The sequence below is a fragment of the Typopeltis vanoorti genome, chromosome 4 (assembly GCF_054136105.1).
Source record: "Typopeltis vanoorti isolate ZY-2024b chromosome 4, IOZ_Tvanoo_1.0, whole genome shotgun sequence".
NCBI lineage: Eukaryota > Metazoa > Arthropoda > Arachnida > Uropygi > Thelyphonidae > Typopeltis > Typopeltis vanoorti.
This window is the reverse complement of record NC_143552.1, coordinates 21,087,235-21,106,360: the sequence shown is the minus strand read 5'-3', so window position 1 is coordinate 21,106,360 and position 19,126 is coordinate 21,087,235. Positions and strand designations below refer to the sequence as shown.

At 36.8% G+C, this 19,126-nt stretch overlaps 1 protein-coding gene across 1 annotated transcript in view; it reads right to left on the bottom strand.

The window, feature by feature from the left end:
* LOC150107152 (uncharacterized) overlaps positions 1 to 19,126 on the bottom strand; it is an 868,219-nt gene that overhangs the window by 133,508 nt on the left and 715,585 nt on the right. The window contains exon 11 of the mRNA XM_090391665.1: positions 1,878 to 1,988. Coding sequence (XP_090247791.1) covers positions 1,878 to 1,988 — 111 coding nt within the window. The remainder of the gene's footprint in view (positions 1 to 1,877; positions 1,989 to 19,126) is intronic.

The window sequence follows — 19,126 nt, the reverse complement described above, 5'->3', positions numbered from 1 at the left end:
GGGTAGCTAAATTGGTTTAGTGTTATGTTCTCTGATCAAATTTAACACTCTGAAACCTTGTGTCCCTTCCATTGTATGCTGTCTCAGCTAATTATCTCTCAGCAGCTGTATAAATTCCATTTCCTTCCATGCCTGTGACCATTCCTCCTCCCAATCTATGTCCTAATAACAATTACTAGCCTTGCACTCATCATGCTACTATGGCAATGCATGTGATCTACATTCTCCCTTATATCCCTAGATCAGTGATGGCAAACCTTTTTACCCAGGTGTGTCAAACATCTTTTTTTTTTAATACTGAAGTTGTTGATGTGCCACTTGCATACATGCATTATAAATTTAACTACATAATCATAGATGGTGACTTATACATTAGACTATTTATTTAATAGGACATTGATATAAAATCTATGAATTCATATTATACAATTAATTTAATAAAGTGAAATTACAAACTTACATTACATTTAATGACTTTTCTGTTGCTGAGTACTGGTATAAAGTTGCTTTATAGAAGGGCTATAGTGTGTACATTTTAAAGCTACACAGGCAGCGCTCAAATCATTGCTCAATCTATTTCTCCCTTTCGATTTGATATTATTTAAGGCAGAAAATAGAGTTTCACAAAAGTATGTAGAAGAGAATATTGTTAGAAGAGCTTTAGCAAAGATTTGAAGAGCATGAAAGATTTTGGGAAGACTATTCCGCTTAGACGCTTAGAATTTCACAGTCTGAATTTTTGGAATGCATGCAAGTTTGTATCATATAATATTGATAATGATTTTTATAAGTTTTTATAATATCATGACTATGCAGAAGTTATGATTAAGAAAGAAAACGTAAACTTAAAATGCTCGTTGTTTATAGGCTAGTTACAAAATAAAATAGAAATAAGCTAACTACAAAATAAAATAGAAACAGACTAACTATAAAATATAATTCTTTCAATGAACCGAAACCTACCTTCGCCTTAACTGAGAGTGATCTTACACGATTTATCACAATTTTTTCATCAGAATACCAATATCTTTCAACATCCAAGATGTGCCACCTAAACCCTCAAGTGTGTCAGTGCTGACACATGTGTCATAGGTCCACTATCACTGCCCTAGATTATAGCTGCAACCAGTTACATATTTCATCCAGTTGGCTTCTTTTTCACACCAGATATTCTCAAATGAACTACCTTTTGAATCCCTATCCTTCTGCTGTATTCTTTTTCGCTTTAATTCCTCTGCTATCATTAGTACCCCCTCCCCCATCATGTTCCTTCTATCCTCTCTGAAGTGTCTTCAGAGAATAGACTTCACATATCCCTTGCATTATATTCTTATGACCATATCATCATTGGTCAACTTAAGCCTCACTAATGTCTATAATGTTTTGGTTAAGCTGATTTAACTCATGCCAAAAACTCCTCACCCTTATTTCGAATACTTCTGGCATTAGTATACACAAACTGCAATATCCCTTCGTCCCACAACCTCCCTTATACTTTATGTTGCTTAGCCCACTAAAGTTAAGAACCTGGGATGCTACATTTAGTACCACGTGATCAGATCACTCTCTCTCTCACTAACCTCCCAGGTTGCCTGGACCCACATTCACCTGCATCCTCCCTAAACATACTAGTTTCCCTGGATCTGCACTTCCAAACTCTCACTGAGCAACACTTTTCTAGACTCCTGACACCAAATCCATTCAAATGTGCAAGCCATCCACCTTATAAAAATCCTTCCTTCTATCAATCTCACTCCACAAACTCCACACCATTCCTCCTGTCATTACCAATTGAGCTATTGGAGGCTCACAAAAATGGTATAGCATACATCTAATTAACCAGAATGATGGGGAAAAAAAAATCTATTAGTGCTTACTTTAGGTTGAAATGCTGCTAAATGTCCCGGTGGCACAAAAGGTGTAGCTGCTGTTGTTGCAGCCCCTGGAGCCAGCAGAGGAGATAAACCTGGATATCCAGGAAGACCCAGCTGTAAAGACAAAAAGTGGAAAGAAAACTGTCATAAAAATCATTCCTTACTAATAATAAAAAGATAATAAATTATCATACATTAAAATATCTATCTATGCAATTGTTTCATATGAAAATCAGATTATCATAACAAAAGTTATCCACTTTTAGCAATCTTAAAAATCTATGCAAATCATAAGATCATAGCTCATATAGCTTAACTAGAAATCAAATTAACAGTGTAAAGCCAATCATTCTTATTTGCTTTATCAAGGCATAAAACAACCAATGAAATATCAATAGTATGAGTAAATGAAAATCAAGCTAATGCTAACATTAAACCTTTCTGAACTGAAGCTGTTTTTGACAATAATAAAAATAATTTAAATTAAAGAGTTACAAAATATCAAAATATTGATAACAGTAATTAGAATTAGTCTATGCATCACTAGAGTTTAAAGAATCACCAAGAGAGGTCAGACCTAGCAACCACGATGGTGACATACTTTAACTTACTCATTCACACTAGCCCAGTACTGATAATGCCCTTTAGATATTAACATTATCATCATTCAGGACCTCCATGGAGACACAATATTCATCATGAGAGACCCATTCTAGACAACACAAAGTCTATCATACCACTCACTACTTGAACTCATTCACCATTCATGCTCTCACCATTCTATCGGGCAACGCATTCCTCAGTTCAACTACCCTCTATGCAAAGAAACCACTCCTCAAATTCTTGCTTAGGACTTCCTTTTGCAACTTCCTGGAGCAGCCCATTGTTCTCGCTCCTTGTCCTACCATATCAATATACTCCCCAGTATCAACCCTGCAACTACCTCTTAACAGTTTAAATGTCTCAATCATATCACCTCTCCTCCTATCTACCAAACTTTGCAGTTCACATTCCCTCAGTCTATACTCATAACTAACATTGTACAGTCCTGATTATTTTTGTTGTCTCTGTACTCTTCACAAGGTTAATTTATTCCCTTCAAATCCTGAGGACCAAATCTGAGCACAATAGTCCAGGTGTGGTCTGATCAGCATTTAATACAATGGAAAATCAATTTTTCTATCACTGCTGGTCAGCATCCCTGTCAGTACTGCAGCAATCCTCTGGGCTTTTGCAATATGTTCTCTGAACCTCAAGCTCTTATATCAATCATTGTACCAAGATCCCTTTTTCTTTATATTCCTTCCACAACTTTTTCTTAATGATGCTATTCATCCATCTAACTTCTACCTGATATATTTTTCTGACTCTGGATATATATATATTCTGATACTGCTTTTTTCAACCATTCCTTGACCATCTCCCATGTACCAACAACATCTCTACCCTTCAATTTCTTTATGACATGGCACTGCTTTATGACATTTGCTTCCCCCACTTCTTCCAGTATAGTTCCTCCAACAGAGTATGCAGCCCTCCCATCAATGCATCCCAAACTTCAAGACTCTACATTTAGCTAAATTAAACTGACATCCTCAAATGAACTGACATTCATTTGCCCATCTGGCCAGCTTATTCAAATCCTCCTAAAGGGTTACCATATCTGCACTATTGCTAATAACCCTTCCCAACTTAACATCATCTACAAACAACTAAATATTCCCCTGCAATCTGTTGACACTGTGATTAATATTAAGATTAAACAATATAGGTCCAATACTGAGCCATGTGAGATCCTACTTGTAACCTTCTGCTCCCTTATACACAAATATCTGATATCTATCAGACAATCAATGACCAACCCAATTCACTAACCCGACATCTAAAACCTGTGTGCTGTAACTTAAATATCTGTTTATCATGTGGCTCCTTGTCAAATATCAAATGGCTTTGTAAAATCTAAAAAAAATGGCAGCATATGCCTTTTTTGTCATCAACTGCTTGTTACTTTATTATAAAAGGTAATCAGATTACTAAAACAAGAGCACACCTTAAAAAATCCATGCCGACTGTCACAGATGACATTACCCTCATCTGCCCAATGCTGTATATGATCTCTTGCTAATTTCTCCAAAATCTAAACAAATACTGATGATATACAAACTGGTCTATAGTTTGATATTTCCATTCTACTACCATCTCCGTGCAATACCACTATTTTACCTTCCTTCTGCTGCTTGGGTATCTTTCCCATAGTGAGACTCACACTGAAAAGCCAGGTCAATGGAACTGTCAGTTCCCTAGCACATTCCCTCAAAATCTGTAGTGAAATCCCATCTAGTCCCATTGCTTTATTGACATCCAAAGTACTCATCATTTAAAACACGTTCTCCTCTTGCACTTCTAAACCTCAAACCCACCTTATACAAACCCTGTACTATTAAAATCTACTTCTCCAGGATGAAATGCCCCAATAAAGTATTCATTAAACAATTCCACTATGTCCTCTGCATCAGTCACTTTACTCCTATGTTTGTCTAATAGTGTCATTCTTCCAAAATTATTCATCCTACTTCTCTTCCTAGTGGCCATATAATGAAAGAATGTCTTAGGATTTTCTTTAGTTTCAGTTTTGCTTTCTTTGCACTAGTCATTCTCCTAGTTTGAGTCTTATATTATTCATGATGCTGCTGTCCACCAATTTCATTATATCTCTTCCATAACCTCTTTTTCACCTACAGTTCCCATTTGATATGGCTTGTCATCCACTTTACACCAAATTTTGTTCTCTTTTTCACTCAATATATACAAGTTGCCATTGCTACTAATAAATATTTCTTGGCCAGTTCCCATGCACTGCTGATGTCTCGCCCTTCCAATTACTCCATCCATGGAACTGCCCCAAGCTGATTTCTAAGATCATTATAATTCCACATAAATTCTTTCTGTTTGATACTCCTGCATGTCTGTTCATCCTCCAAGTCAAAACCATATGGTCTCTCTCCATCTGGGAGAAAGATGCCATCTCAGTTACAATCTGTTCCTCTGATGTATGACCAAATCCAAAACTCTTGAACCTTGTGTTGCTACTACATGTTGCCTAAGATATCTGTACCTCAAGAATTCCCAAAATTCCATTCCCCTACTACATACAGTTTTCCCTTCCCAATTTATACCACTGTGGTTACAATCTCCCATAATGATCATTCTTTTCACACTCACCACGCTCAACTGCCTAAACATCTCCTTCTCTTCATCCTCTATGTTCCCTGGCTTATAGAAACACTCCTATAAACATCCTGTCCTGCCCACCTCCACTCAGACCATACGTTCTCAAAACCATTAGTGCCATTGCCCTCCAAATCCTCCACTCTGAGAAGACACAATTCATCACTTATCATAAACCATACTCCACTACTGTATCTGCCCTTCCTATCCTGCTGAAAAATGCTATACTTTGCTACTTCTATTCCTGTCAGTATATCATCTTCTGTCAACCAATCCCAGCCAACCAATCACTGATTTCAGTAATCTTTGTACAGAGGCTATCACTATTCATCTCCTTTATTCCAGATACTCCTGACATTAGTATAAAGAAATATCAACATATTGTCAGTGTTTCTACAACTATCATTATTCCCTCCAGACTAAACTGGATTCAACATTATACCATATGTTTCTGCTTCACCCAAGTGGCTATTCCCATCCCTCCCTACCATCCTTCCTGATAATTCTAGTTTCCCTGCACACTTTTACAGAGAACAACATTCTCTCCAGATGCCTACGTCCTTCTTCATTCAAATACAAGCCATCTCTCACATACAGTTCTGTCTTCATATGCACTCCTGGTGTCCACATAATTGAAGCCTCTCTTCTAGCTATCATATCATTCCTTACTGATGATCTTCTCCTCAGTTCTGAATCATGACACTTGGGTAACACACTCACTCACTCACCTTAGATCTCTCGCTGCCCAATTCACACCACCTCTCAAAATCATTCATGCCCACAATCACAATAATTTCATCCACTCTTTCACCTTGCTTAATTGCCATACTCACACTATCTATGTTGGAAAGATCTGAGGTCAATTTTTATCTAGGATGCAAAGAACCTTTATAAGGACAAAAATTGCTGCATTTTCTTTTATATTTTGTAGGGGCTTCTCAACTGGAGGCTTAAAACCTGCCACATCCATATGCAATATCATACTGGGATGGTAAGTCCCCCCCCCCCCACACACACACAGGTCATAATGCCATACAAGAAAAACAACTCCTTCAAATTTAAGGCAAGCATTCCATTCCCTTACCACCCTTTATGAAAACAATGTACTCCATTATTCTCTTGCTCATAATGCCTTTGTAAAAATTATTTCTGCTTTCTCTGCAGATTTATTTCATTGGCTCTGAGAGATGAAATAAATCGGAATACAGTAATCCAAATATTATGTGATCAATCACTACTTACGGAATGTTCACTAATTAGAGACTGCAGAGAGCATTCCAAGGGTCAGAGGGTTAAATAAGATAAGTGTGAAATGCATTTTTGCTGCATTTTTTTGCTGCAATGAAGAGATTAAGGATGCAATTACAGAGAAAGAAGGCTTAATTAATTTTAGAATAAGATTACACTGGTTTTTTTTTTTTTTTTTGGACCAATAAATTTAATGATAAATTATGCTAACAAGTTTCACAACTGGTGAAACTTGTTGGCATAATTTATCATTAAATTTATTGGTTAAAAAAAAAAAAAAAAAAAAAAGTGTAATCTTATTCTAAAATTAATTAAGTTAGTGTCCAAAAAAAATATACTCACAAAGAGAAAGAGGCAACATAAGATGAGTGGTAATAATCAGTTCCATGAGGGGTACAAAGAATGAGGAGAGTGACTTGGTTGGTGTTGGTGTTATGATCCATCGAGTCATTTCAGACTCCTGGTGACTCCACGAACATACACTCTCCATTCCGATCTGTCCCTGACCATGTCTTTCAGAACCTCCAAGCACACTCCAGTTGCTTCTTTAACTCCATCCACCCATCTATTTCTTGGTCTTCCTCTTCACCTGCTTCCATCAACTTTAGCAAGCATCATCATCTTCTCAAGACTGTCATTTGCTCGCATAATTAGACTTTTTTTTTACCTGATATTTGTATATGTGCATTACTTGTTTTGTTTTTATTGTCTGCACAAATATGTATTTATATATTCTGATGTCATGTGTCTTTATTATGCCATACGCTAAATAAATAATAATGCTCGCATAATATGTCCGAAGTATGACAATTTTTGCTTGATGATCATAGCTTCAAGGTAGCAATCTGGCTTTATTCTGTCTATCACTGATTTATTGGTTTGCTTTGCAGTCCATGGTATTCTTAGTAAGCATCTCCAACCCATAATTCAAATGCATCTATCTTCCTTCTTTCACTATTTCTCAGGGTCCAACTTTCACATCCATACAGCACCACAGGGAATACCATTGTTTCACGATTCTGATTTTTGTTGTGAGGCTAATATTTTTATCTTTAAAGATCTTGCTTAAATTTGTCATTGCCTTTTTTCTGTGCAATAATCTTCTTCTAACTTCTTCGGTACAATAGCCATCAATTCGGGATCCTAGGAACACAAAATTGTTAACTGCTTCCATTTTCTCCCCATCTACTTCAAAATCATTAAGTTCACATGTTGCCATAACTTTTGTCTTTTTGAGGTTAAGTTTAAGACCATATTTAGCACTTTCTTCTTTAACTTTCATAATAAGTTCCTTCAAATCTTCTTTGCATTCTGCTAGCAAGGTGGTATCATCTGCATACCTCAAATTATTAATATTTTTTCCACCAATTTTAATTCCAATTGGAGACTCCTCCAGCCCTGCCATTCTTAAAATGTATTTGCTGTACAAGTTAAACAGGTACGGAGATAAATACATCCTTGTCGCACCTCTTTACCTATTGTGAAATACTCAGTTTCTCCAAGATCTGTTTGGACAGTAGCTTCTTGTTCATAATAAAGATTCCTCAGAAGGATAATGAAATGCTCTGGGACTCCCATTGTTCTTAACACATTCCACAGTTTCACATGATCTACAGAGTCAAAAGCCTTGCTATAATCAAGGAAACAAAGGTAGACATTCTCGTGATATTCCTGTGCTCTTTCTATTATTCATCTCACATTAGTGATTTGATCTCTTGTTCCTCTGCCTTCTCAAAATCCTGCCTGTTCATCTGGCATTTCTCACTCTCTTCATGAATGGTTCCAGTCTTTTCTGAATGATCTTAAGTAAGACTTTACTTGCATGAGAAATCAGTGCTATTGTTCTGTAATTTTTGCACTCTCTTGCATCGCCTTTCTTCAATAAAGGTATATAAACTGATTTTTTCCATTCCCTAGGCCATGTAGTTGTGATCCAAATTCGCTGACACAGACCTATTAAAATTTTAACTGCGTCTTCTCACAGGGCTTTGAGCAGCTCAATGGGTATTCCATCTCTTCCTGGTGTTTTCTTACTGGATTTTCCTCCTTTCCTGAGCAGTTTTGATGGCATCTTCTGACAGCCATTTGGACTTCTTCTTCTTACGAACTGTTGGAATATTCTTCTTTGCTTCTATTTTAATTATATTAAATTATATTTAATTATATATAACCAATTAAACTTGGTTGGTAAGAGCAGCAAAAGTGCAGTAGATGCAGCAGTTAGCTAATGAAGCCAAAAAAATTCCTAGGGAGTTCTTTCACAATATGAAGTCAGCAACAACAACAACAAAAAAAAAAAGATTATGGTAGGATGACACTGATTGGAGAAAATAGTATAAGGATAATTGCCATGGAGGATACAGTTGAGATATTTAATGAGCAGTTCATAAAGATCTTTTGTTCCTTGTGAGTATGAAAGCAGTGGATGATGAGGAGAAGGAGGAGAAAGTGAGTGAGTAAGTAAGCAAGAGGTATATAGGGAATTGAACAAATTTGATGTTAATAAGGCTGTGGGACTTGATAATATATCACCATGTATTTTGAAGGAATGTGCTAAGAAGTTGGCATCTCCTTTGACATATTTGTTTAATATGAGTCTTATTGGGTCAACTTTCGAAGGAGTGGAAGGAAGGCAAGATCGTACTTCATCATAAAGGAGGTGAAAGAACTCGAGCATCAATTATAGGACAATCTGTGTGTGTCAGGTGTTGTGATTAAAGTGTTGGAGAGGTAGGTAGGTGAAAGCCCCAAGATCCAGAATTGGGTTGACAACAGAGGTATTATCTTTAATGGATAGCACAGAACAGATTTGCTAAAGGGAGGTTATGTTTGAGTAATCTACTTATTACAATAAGGTAACAGCTTTATTGGACAAGGGAGATGGATACATAGTAGTATACTTAGATTTTGCAAAGGCTTTTGATAATTACCACATGATACGTTGAAAGTCAAACCAGAGCAGATGAGGCTGAAGATTAGTCCATTGGATTCGAGATTGGCTATGTGATAGGTATTAGCAAGTTGTGTATGAGGAAAGTCACTAGTGGTTGGTGTGTCTCAGAGATCTGTTTTAGGGCCATTGCTGTTTATTATTATTATTACCCCAAGACCTCATGCAGTCAAAGACTCATCTGGGTGGTCCTTTTATCACACACACACACAGCTCATCATACCGTGCCTTGAACACATTCAAACTCCTTGCAGACACCACACTCTCAGGCAAGGCCAATCATTTACAACTCTGCACGTAAAAAAACCTGCCTCTCACTCCCCTACTCACACTCTCTTTATACAGTTTCCAGGGATGACCTCTGGTTCTCCCCCGATCTCCCACTATTTTCTATAGAACTTCTCCAGCATTGATCCTATAACAATCCTATAACATTCATAAGGATGATGTCCGTTATGAATGTTATAAGCAGCAGGCTAGATTAGTCACAACTGTTGCACGAAAAGCAAAGTCTGAGTATGGAAAGAAACTGGTTCTGCATGCTATAAAGACAACCCAGAAGAATTCTATCAATATGCTGCAAGTAAAAGAAAGAATGCATATGAAAGAATAACTCTTCTAAATCCAGATGGTGTGAGGGTTGCAGATGCAGAAGATGTTGTTCAGTTAATGAGTGCCCTTTCGTTAAAAGCTATCAACCTGGTGAACGTAACGTTGAGCTCACTGTTACCTCTTTAGATGAAAAAACGCATGTGTGTAAGGCCGAGGTATTAGAGCTGTTGCACAAATTGAATAAGAATTCAGCAATAGGGACTGATGGATTATTAGCACATGTGCTAAAAGAGTGTTCAGCTGAACTGGCCATTCCTTTGACTAGGATGTTTAATATGAGTCTCAGAACAGGGAAGATTCTGCAGGAATGGAAGGAATATATGATAATTCCATTGCATAAGGGCGGTGCAAAGACTGATGTACCCAACTATCGACCAATTAGTATCTCAGGAGTGGTGGTGATGATTTTGGAAAAATTGGTTAGGGCCTGCATTCAGAAATGGGTTGACAGTGAATCTCTACTTTGCGATGAACAACATGGGTTTACTAAGGGAAGGTCATGTTTTAACAACTTGTTCACATTCTATAACAATGTTACCATTGAACTAAACAAGGGGAATGGATATACCATGATACTTTTGGATTTTGCTAAGGCTTTTGACAGAATACAGCATGGAAGACTGTTGCATAAATTGGAGAAAATGGGTTTTGGTTATACAATATTAGCATAGATAAGAGGATGGCTGACAGACAGATATCAAAAACAGGTATACGGCCGAGTTCTGAGTCTGCAAGGTTTAAGGTAACAAGTGGAGTACCACAAGGATCAGTGCTTGGTCCACTGTTATTCAATCTGTACATTAATGATATTGGGAAGGATTTGACAAGCGACATACAGTTATTTGCTGATGATGCAAAGATAGGTAGAATAATCAGGAATACTGCTGATATGCAGTCTTTGCAGAATGATTTGAATAGGCTGGAATTGTGGGCATGGGAAAATGGATATCAGTTCAATGTCAGTGAATGTAAAGTCATTCACTTCAGTGTGATTAGATATCCAATGTAGTGTTATATTGGTGGGATTAGGCTAGAATAAACTGATGAGGCTAAGGATCTTGGAGTGTTAATAGATAGGAAGTTGAAGTTCAGGGGCTATGTGGCAAAGATTGCAAATACAACTCAAAAGATAATTGCAATGCTGAAGCGAACGTTCATATGTAAAGAAAATGATGTTATTTTGTCTCTTTACAAGGCCTTGATAATATCTCACTTGGACTATTGTGCACAGGTCTGGTCTCCTGGTTTCCGTTGTAATTCTAATATATTGGATAGAGTACAAAGGAGAGTGTTAAAAATGATATCAGGATTGTGGAATACCGATTATGAAGACAGATTGAGAATTTGTAGACTGCAGACACTAGCAAACAGGAGAAAGAGGAGTGATATGATTGAGACTTACAAACTTCTGAAAGGACCATACAGGAATATCAATTGATGGAATTTTTCAATTTATGGAGGATGGGGAAAGGACAAGAGGGCATCCTTGGAAGCTGAGAATGAAGGCTGCCAAGAAGGGTGTGATGACTAGATTTTTCTCTCAGAGGGTGGCATGTGGTTGGAATGGATTGCCATTGGATGTTGTGAGTGCAAGCAGTGTGAATGAATTCAAGAATAAGTATGATAGCTGGTGTGTGTAGTATATAGCCTCCCTCAATGAGTCTCTGACTCCCTGGAGATCTCTCTTAATATAACAATAATAATAATTCACACATTCAGCTTTATTCTCTTCTTTATAGATGGGTACTATGGTTGCTCTGCTCCAATCATTGGGAATTTGACCTTCTGACCCGGCCCCTCTGAATTATTCAGCGTAGCCACTGCATAATTCAGAGCCACTGCAAAACTTATATACCTCCATACTTAATCATTTCAGGTCAAATATCATCTACTCTAGCTGCCTTTCCACATTTCAAGCTTTTGACAGCTATTTCTACCTCAAGATGTACTCCTCTTTGCATTCCACTTAAAAATCTAGTATGATTCTATCACTGCTTAGTTCATTTAACAGTCTTTCAAAGTAATTATTCCAGACATCTAGAATACCCCGATCTTCAGTTTTCGTGTCATCTTTATCATCTTTGATTCCTTACTCTTTCCTCCATTTGTAACCTTTTTTCAGTGGACTCCAGAACATTTTGCCACCTTCCTGGTATTTATTTTCCATATTCTTACCAGTCTTCCCATGACTTTTGTTTAGCTACTTGTACACGTAGCTTAGCTCCCTTACATTTTTCTCTGTATTCTTTTAGGATGTCTGTTGACTTATTTCATAGAAACTTTGGTATGCTTTCTTCTTTTCCAGGACTGCTTCTTTAACTTCTTGTGTCCACCATAGTTTCTTATTTTTTTATCTTTACAGACAACATCACATACCTCTCTAGCTGAATCTATCAATGTCTTCTTCAGAGTTTGCCACTGAGACTCTAAGTTTTGGTTCTTGTTTTCAAATCGTTTCATTTTTTCTTCAATAATGTTTGTATAGTTGAGTCTACAATTTACCTATAAAAGCTATTTCTGATCTCAGAATGTTAAATATGAAGAAATTTTAGAAGATGCAATTTACAGAGTCTATCAGATAGGAGGAAGGGAGATGATATGATATAGACATACAAGTTGGTAAGAGGATGTTACAGGATTAATGTTGAAAAGGTTTTTCATAAAATAGTGAGAGATCAAGAGGTAATGAGAGTGTGGTGTTTGCAGAGAATTTGAACGTGTTTAAGGCATATATGATGAGCTGCGTGTGACTCCATGGAGTCTTTGGATGATGATGATAATAATATAATCAGTTATTTACAACATGTAGAAAGAAATCAGACCTAAGAGATGAAGTGAAAGATCAGGAGAGTGCCACTGAATAGACAGAATTCCTTGGCAATGGAAACAGTAGTAGTGTGAGAGATGAAGAGAGAACAGGAATGCAAGAGGAATGGGGAAACCAGGAGAGACTGGGACAGGGAGACATGACATATGAATAGTGGATATTGGAAGTAGTAGTGAATGTATGTATGGGGATTATCAGCATAGAAATTGAATAGATTGAGATGTAGGTGGGGAAGTTGAGACTGAGCATATACATGTGATAAGCAGTGATAAAGGTGAATGGGCAAGGGCAGGTGTAGTGGGGAAATCACGACCAATAAGTGGCTTGGGTAGGACTTATTATAGACCTAAAAGTGAACTGCTGTGTTTATTTACAAATGCCAGAAGTATCAGAAATAAGGGAGATGAAATGGTTTCACTGACTGAGTTTATTCACCCCAAAGTCAATAGTGGTGTGCAGCAGGGGTCAATTTTGGGACCATGGTTGACCATTGTTGTATATTAATGATATTGGGATGGATTTAACTAGTGATATGCAACTGCTTGCAGATAATGTAAAATTGGGAAGAGCAATGCAGAGTCAAGCAGATGTAATGGCCTTACAGAAGGACTTGAATAAATTGCATGAATAGACATATAAGTGGAACTGTCAGTTCAATGTTGCAAAGTGTAAGGTTTTCAAATTTGGTAAGCAATGATGGGATGTAAAGTATGCAGTTGGTAGGGAAACTTTAAATGAGGTAGAGGAGATGAGAGATCTAGAAGTAGTGGTGGAAGGACCAGAAATTCATGGGTCACATTGCACAAGTTATGAAGACGTCACTTCGGATAATGGTAATGATGAGGACCCTGACATGCAGAAATAAGGAGGCCATGATACCATTGTATAAGGCCTTGATCAGGTCTCATATGGATTATTGTGCACAGATTTGGTTACCGGGATTTCATGGTAACAAGGATATGTTAGAAAGGATCCAGAGAAGAGTCACAAAGGTGGTCAGTAAGTCTTTGGTAATGTAGTGTACGAGGACAAATTGAGAGAATGTGTAAATTGCAAAGGCTTGTAAATTGGAGGAGGGGGGGGGGATATGATTGAGACATATAAGAAAGTCAGGGGTTGTTATCAGGTTAACATAAAAGATTTTTCATAGAATAGGAGAGGGGAATAGGACAAGATGCCATCCCTGGAAATTGTATAAGTAGGGTATGAGCAGAGGAGTGAGGAGTAGGTTCTTTACATGGAGAGTAGTTGGTGAGTGGAATGCATTGCCTGAGTGTGTTGTAGATACACTGAATCAGTAAGGCATGGTTGAATGAGCTTTGTGTGCGATAGTGTGTACTTCCCACGATGAGTCTCTAGAGGTGAGATGTTAATAATAATAATATTCGTTTTTTTCTTTTCTTTTAGTGTTACACGGTGATCAGCATTCATTTTTGAAATTATGGATTCTACAACTGTGTTAAAATAACTCTTTTTATTATCCCAACGTTTCAATCTTCATATCAAGATCATCATCTGGAGCATACACAAATATACAAGACAAGCTGCGTTACATTACAAACCGTAAGCTAGAGAAACAATGAATTGATCACATGTTATTTTACTGGCATGACCTCTAGTGGAAAAAAAAAATAATTTATCAAACTGGATTTAATTTATGATTACATGAATAAACATTCTTTCTTACAGATAGTTTTCCTTTCAGAGATGTCCTATTTTTTATTATTACAATTGTTATTTTTGATTTAGGATCCTGGACTTTTTACAGTTGTTCTTAGAGAAGAAGGATTCATGGGATGAATATATGCCTTCCATATGTATGGGATTTTCAGACCATCATTATTGTTCAGATTGGGGTGGTTGATAGTGATCTCACAGGCTTCCTTAAATTTGCGTTCATACCATGTTTTGGTGTGATGTAGACAACTAGTGCTTTTCCAATCAATTCTATGTAAGGTGTTCAGGGCATGATCAGAAAGGCCAGCTTCACCATAATTATTATATTTGCTGTGTCGTTTATGTTCTTTTTGTATGATAGGAATTGTGCGTCCTGTTTCTCCTATGTATGGTATGTTGCAGGTGCAATAAATACGGTATACTCCAGGGTGGGCCAGTGGAGAGAGTGGGTCTTTGGATGAGTTGAGTAAGCTTTTTTAATTTTGCAGGAGGTTTAAAGGTGGCTTTGAGGTTGTATTTTTGTAGTATTGTGTTTATTTTATCTGATGTCCCTTTAATGTAAGGAATGGTTATAGTTTTGTTGTAGTCTGTTTATCTTTGTTTTTTTATTGAGGTCTTGTAGAGAATTTTGTTAATAGTTTTGGAAATAACTATTTTTTTTTTTTTTTTAGAAAAGTATTGCTGATAACTTTAAATTCGTCTTTCAGCATTTGTTCATTGGAGCAAATCTTCAAAGTCATGCTTTTTAGAGTATTAACGAAGCCTAGTTTTTGTGTTGGGTGGTGGTAGGAGTATATGTGTATATATTGGCCAGTATGTGTCGGTTTCCGGAACAGTGAAGGAAAGATTGCCTGAAGGAAGATGTGTGACAAGTGAATCTAGAAACGGCAGTGAGTTATGTTTTTCCATCTCAATTGTAAACTGTATACGTTTGTGTTGCTTGTTAAGGTGGCTAAGAAATGTGTCTAGTGTCCATGAGACCAGATTGCAAAAACATCGTCAATGTATCTAAGCCAGACTTTGGGTTTTAAAGGGGAGGAACCTAAAGCAAATTGTTCAAAATGTTCCATATAAAAGTTAGCAATGGGGGGGGGGGTATAATGGCGAGCCCATGGCTGTGCCTTCTTTTTGTAGGTAGAAAGCGTTTTGCCATACGAAATAACCAGATCGTAATACATGCATAAAGAGCGCCGTGATATCTGGAGGAAATTTGTTCTGTAAAAGAAGGTTTGTGTCATTGATTGGGACACTCGTAAAGAGGGCTGAGACGTCAAAACTGACTAATAGATCATCTTTTTCTAATGTAATGTCTTTGATGATGTTTATGAAGTGTTGTGTGGTTTTGATATAGGAGGGGGAATGACCTACCAACTCGAGTGATGCCGCTAATTTTTTGGCTAAGTGATAAGTCGGGCTATCTATCCCTTCGACTATAAGCCTTAGCGGTGTGTTTTCTTTGTGAATTTTCGGTAGCCCGTAAATTCTCGCAGGACGAGCTTAGTACGGAAATAGTTTTTTGACCGTATCTTAGGGCCATGTGGTAATTGACTTAAGTAGATTCTCTGTTGTTGTTTTTTTATTCTACTGGTTGGGTTATAGTTAACTTATTGGTATGTGTTACTGTCTGAGACCAGCAGATTCTTTTTTTTTCACATAAGTAGTTCGGTTTAAAATAACGGTGGCACTTCCTTTATCTGCTCTGGTTATTACGATGTTCGGATTTGACTTTAGTGATTTCATCACTGTTAATTTGTGTTTAGTTAGGTTGCTTGTTATTGTTTTGTTATGATTTAAAATGTTGGTGGTTTCTAAATGTTTTTTTTTCTGCTATGTTATTTAAAATAATAATATTAAAAATAAAATAAAATTGCAATAAATGAATCGGTTTCAAAATGTGCCACATGAATAGGACAACTGATGGTCAGTAAATTCCCAATTATTAAAAAAATTACAATAATATAATAATGAGGAATTTGCATAAAATGATTAATAACAATGTTGGAAGTTTTTTCCACTTGGTTATACTAGAATAAATTTAGTTTAATCCTTTATCCAAGTATAAGCAAACAAAGTTTGCACCTGAAGTATCTTCAGAACTGAGGCAACTCGTGGTAAAGGTGGACCAAGCTCTCATCACTCCTTGTCTTAGTATCTCCCATAATGCAAAGCACATCTCCTTGCAGACATGTATAATGCTATGCATTAAGGGAAGGGCCACTGCCCAGACCGGTTTCGATCTTTATTGAGGTCTCTTCAGTGGGAGCCAGACGCAGAGGTGGTAATACCAAGGTGGAAGCAATGGAGAAGTCATTTACCTATACGAGTTGCCAAAAGGTGTCTCACCTTATTATTAAATTACTCTGGATTTAGAGAAAGATGTTGGAAGTTTTTTTCCGCTTGGTTAGACTAGAATAAATTTAGTTTAATCCTTTATCCAAATGTAAACAAAGTTTGCGCCTGAAGTATCTTCAGGACTGAGGCAACTCGGGGTAAAGGTGGACCAAGCTCTCATCACTCCTTATCTTAGTATCTCCCATAATATCCAGAGTAATTTAATAATAAGGTGAGACATCTTTTGGCAACTCATATAGGTAAATATGAGTTCTCCATTGCTTCCACCTTGGTATCACCACCTCTGGGTCTGTCTCCCACCGACGAGACCTCAATAAAGGTCGAAACCGGTCTGGGAAGTGGCCCTTCCGTTAATGCATAGCATTATACATGTCCGCAAGGAGATGTGCTTTGCATTATGGAGTGACTAAGACAAGGAGTGATGAGAGCTTGGTCCACCTTTACCACGAGTTGCCTCAGTACTGAAGATACTTCAGGAGCGAACTTTGTTTGCTTACACTTGGATAAAGGAATAAACTAAATTTATTATATATATATATATATATATATATGTGTGTATATTATTTCTGGGAAAACTCCCATGTTAACCACCATGTCAACCCCCCCCCTCCCTATTTTAAAAAAATCAACCCTTTCACCTTTTCCTCCACCCTATATAATATAATATATATGTTTATATATATTACGAAAAAAAACCCGGGATTTTCTAACTTAATTCTCCCAAATTGCCTACACCCCCCCACACACACACTCAGTAGTTTTTCGACATCGCAGAAAGAGGAAAAGCCGCAACACCCCGAAAAAGGTATGTGTAAATTCCTAATTCTTATGCTACATATACTTTTTGATAAATTTACATCTACAATGCCCTAAGAATCCATGAGTAAATAGCCAATAACATTTAAACAGGGGCACTCCTAAACTGAAGCAGGCTAAATAGCCGTAATTATAATAATAATAATAATATATATATATATATATATATATATATATATATAAAATCTACTTTTATGTAAAAGTTAAGTTTTCTTTAAAAAACTATATTTAGTTGCAATGGCAGGTTCTGCTAGGCCTATGTTTTAAGTTTTCATCTTAATTTTCTAAGTTTGTCATCTTTTGTTCCATTTCATTCTCCTGTAATGAGATGAAGTGTCCAAAGCAATGTCTGCCAGTCCTACCACTTCTTTGTAATGATAGTATCCTTCTCATAAGTGCAGCAATATTCTGTGTATTCACCTTTTTACTTCCACATCCTGCTGTGCTATTCCACCGTTATAATCATTACACTCCATTTCTTCTCCTCTGGCCAAAGTCACATGGAGGTGGCAGAGTATTTTCTCATGGAAATTCAAGTTTTTCATCCTGCTAAACATCAAATTTTCCAGAAGAATACATACAATTTACAGAAATAACCCAGTAGTCTCATAGTCTTAGTTGCTTGCTGTAATTCTAAATACCAATAACATCTTGAAAGTTTTTTCACTTGGTTATACTATAATTAAGGCAAGTGATGTGAACACATTAGCCTCTAGATATTAGTAGTAGCCTAGTCATGAAGATACTTCATGCTTAAATTATGTTTGCTGACACCTGCATAAAGGATTAAACCAAGGATATAATTTTTCAGCATCTTTAACAACATCTGCCCAAAGTACGACAGTGTTCACTGGACTGGAATGAAATGATAACCTGGAATATGCCTAAAGTATCAGTGTATTCATATTCTTCTGAAATTTTCTACTCTATTATCATCTGCAAAACTGAATATCTTTCTTCAAACCACATGGAATATCATTAATATAGAGTTAAACTGCGATGGTTGCAAACACAGACTCTGAGACACTCACATCATTTAACAACTATTTCCTTCACCAATAGCAACTTGTTGATACCTATTTGTTAATCAATTCCTTGCCAAAAATATACCTTCAATCTATGGACAATAATAAATCCATGACAGGTTTACAAAATTTTGTGGGTAGGATTCACATATAAGACACATTGCTGGATTTTCAGTACTGGCTTGGTTAGCTTAGTGGATATCATCTCCACTCTCCAACCAACAGGCTACATGTCAAAATCTCACAATGTCAAGGATGTCTGTGAAAGTCTATTACGTAGGAGATGATTTCTGTCTCCAGAGATCACCATCACCCTGCTTTGGAAAAGTATTGTCTGGTCTGTAGAGCAATATTTCCAGATTATCTAACCTTTAGTTCATGTACATTATTAAAAATGTATAATACATTTATGACCTTTAGTGTGCAGGATTCACATTAAAAAAAAAAAAGTAGTCAAAAAGATTCATTGTGGGAGGGTCCTTGCTATTATCAAACACATACATATCAAACTATGCCT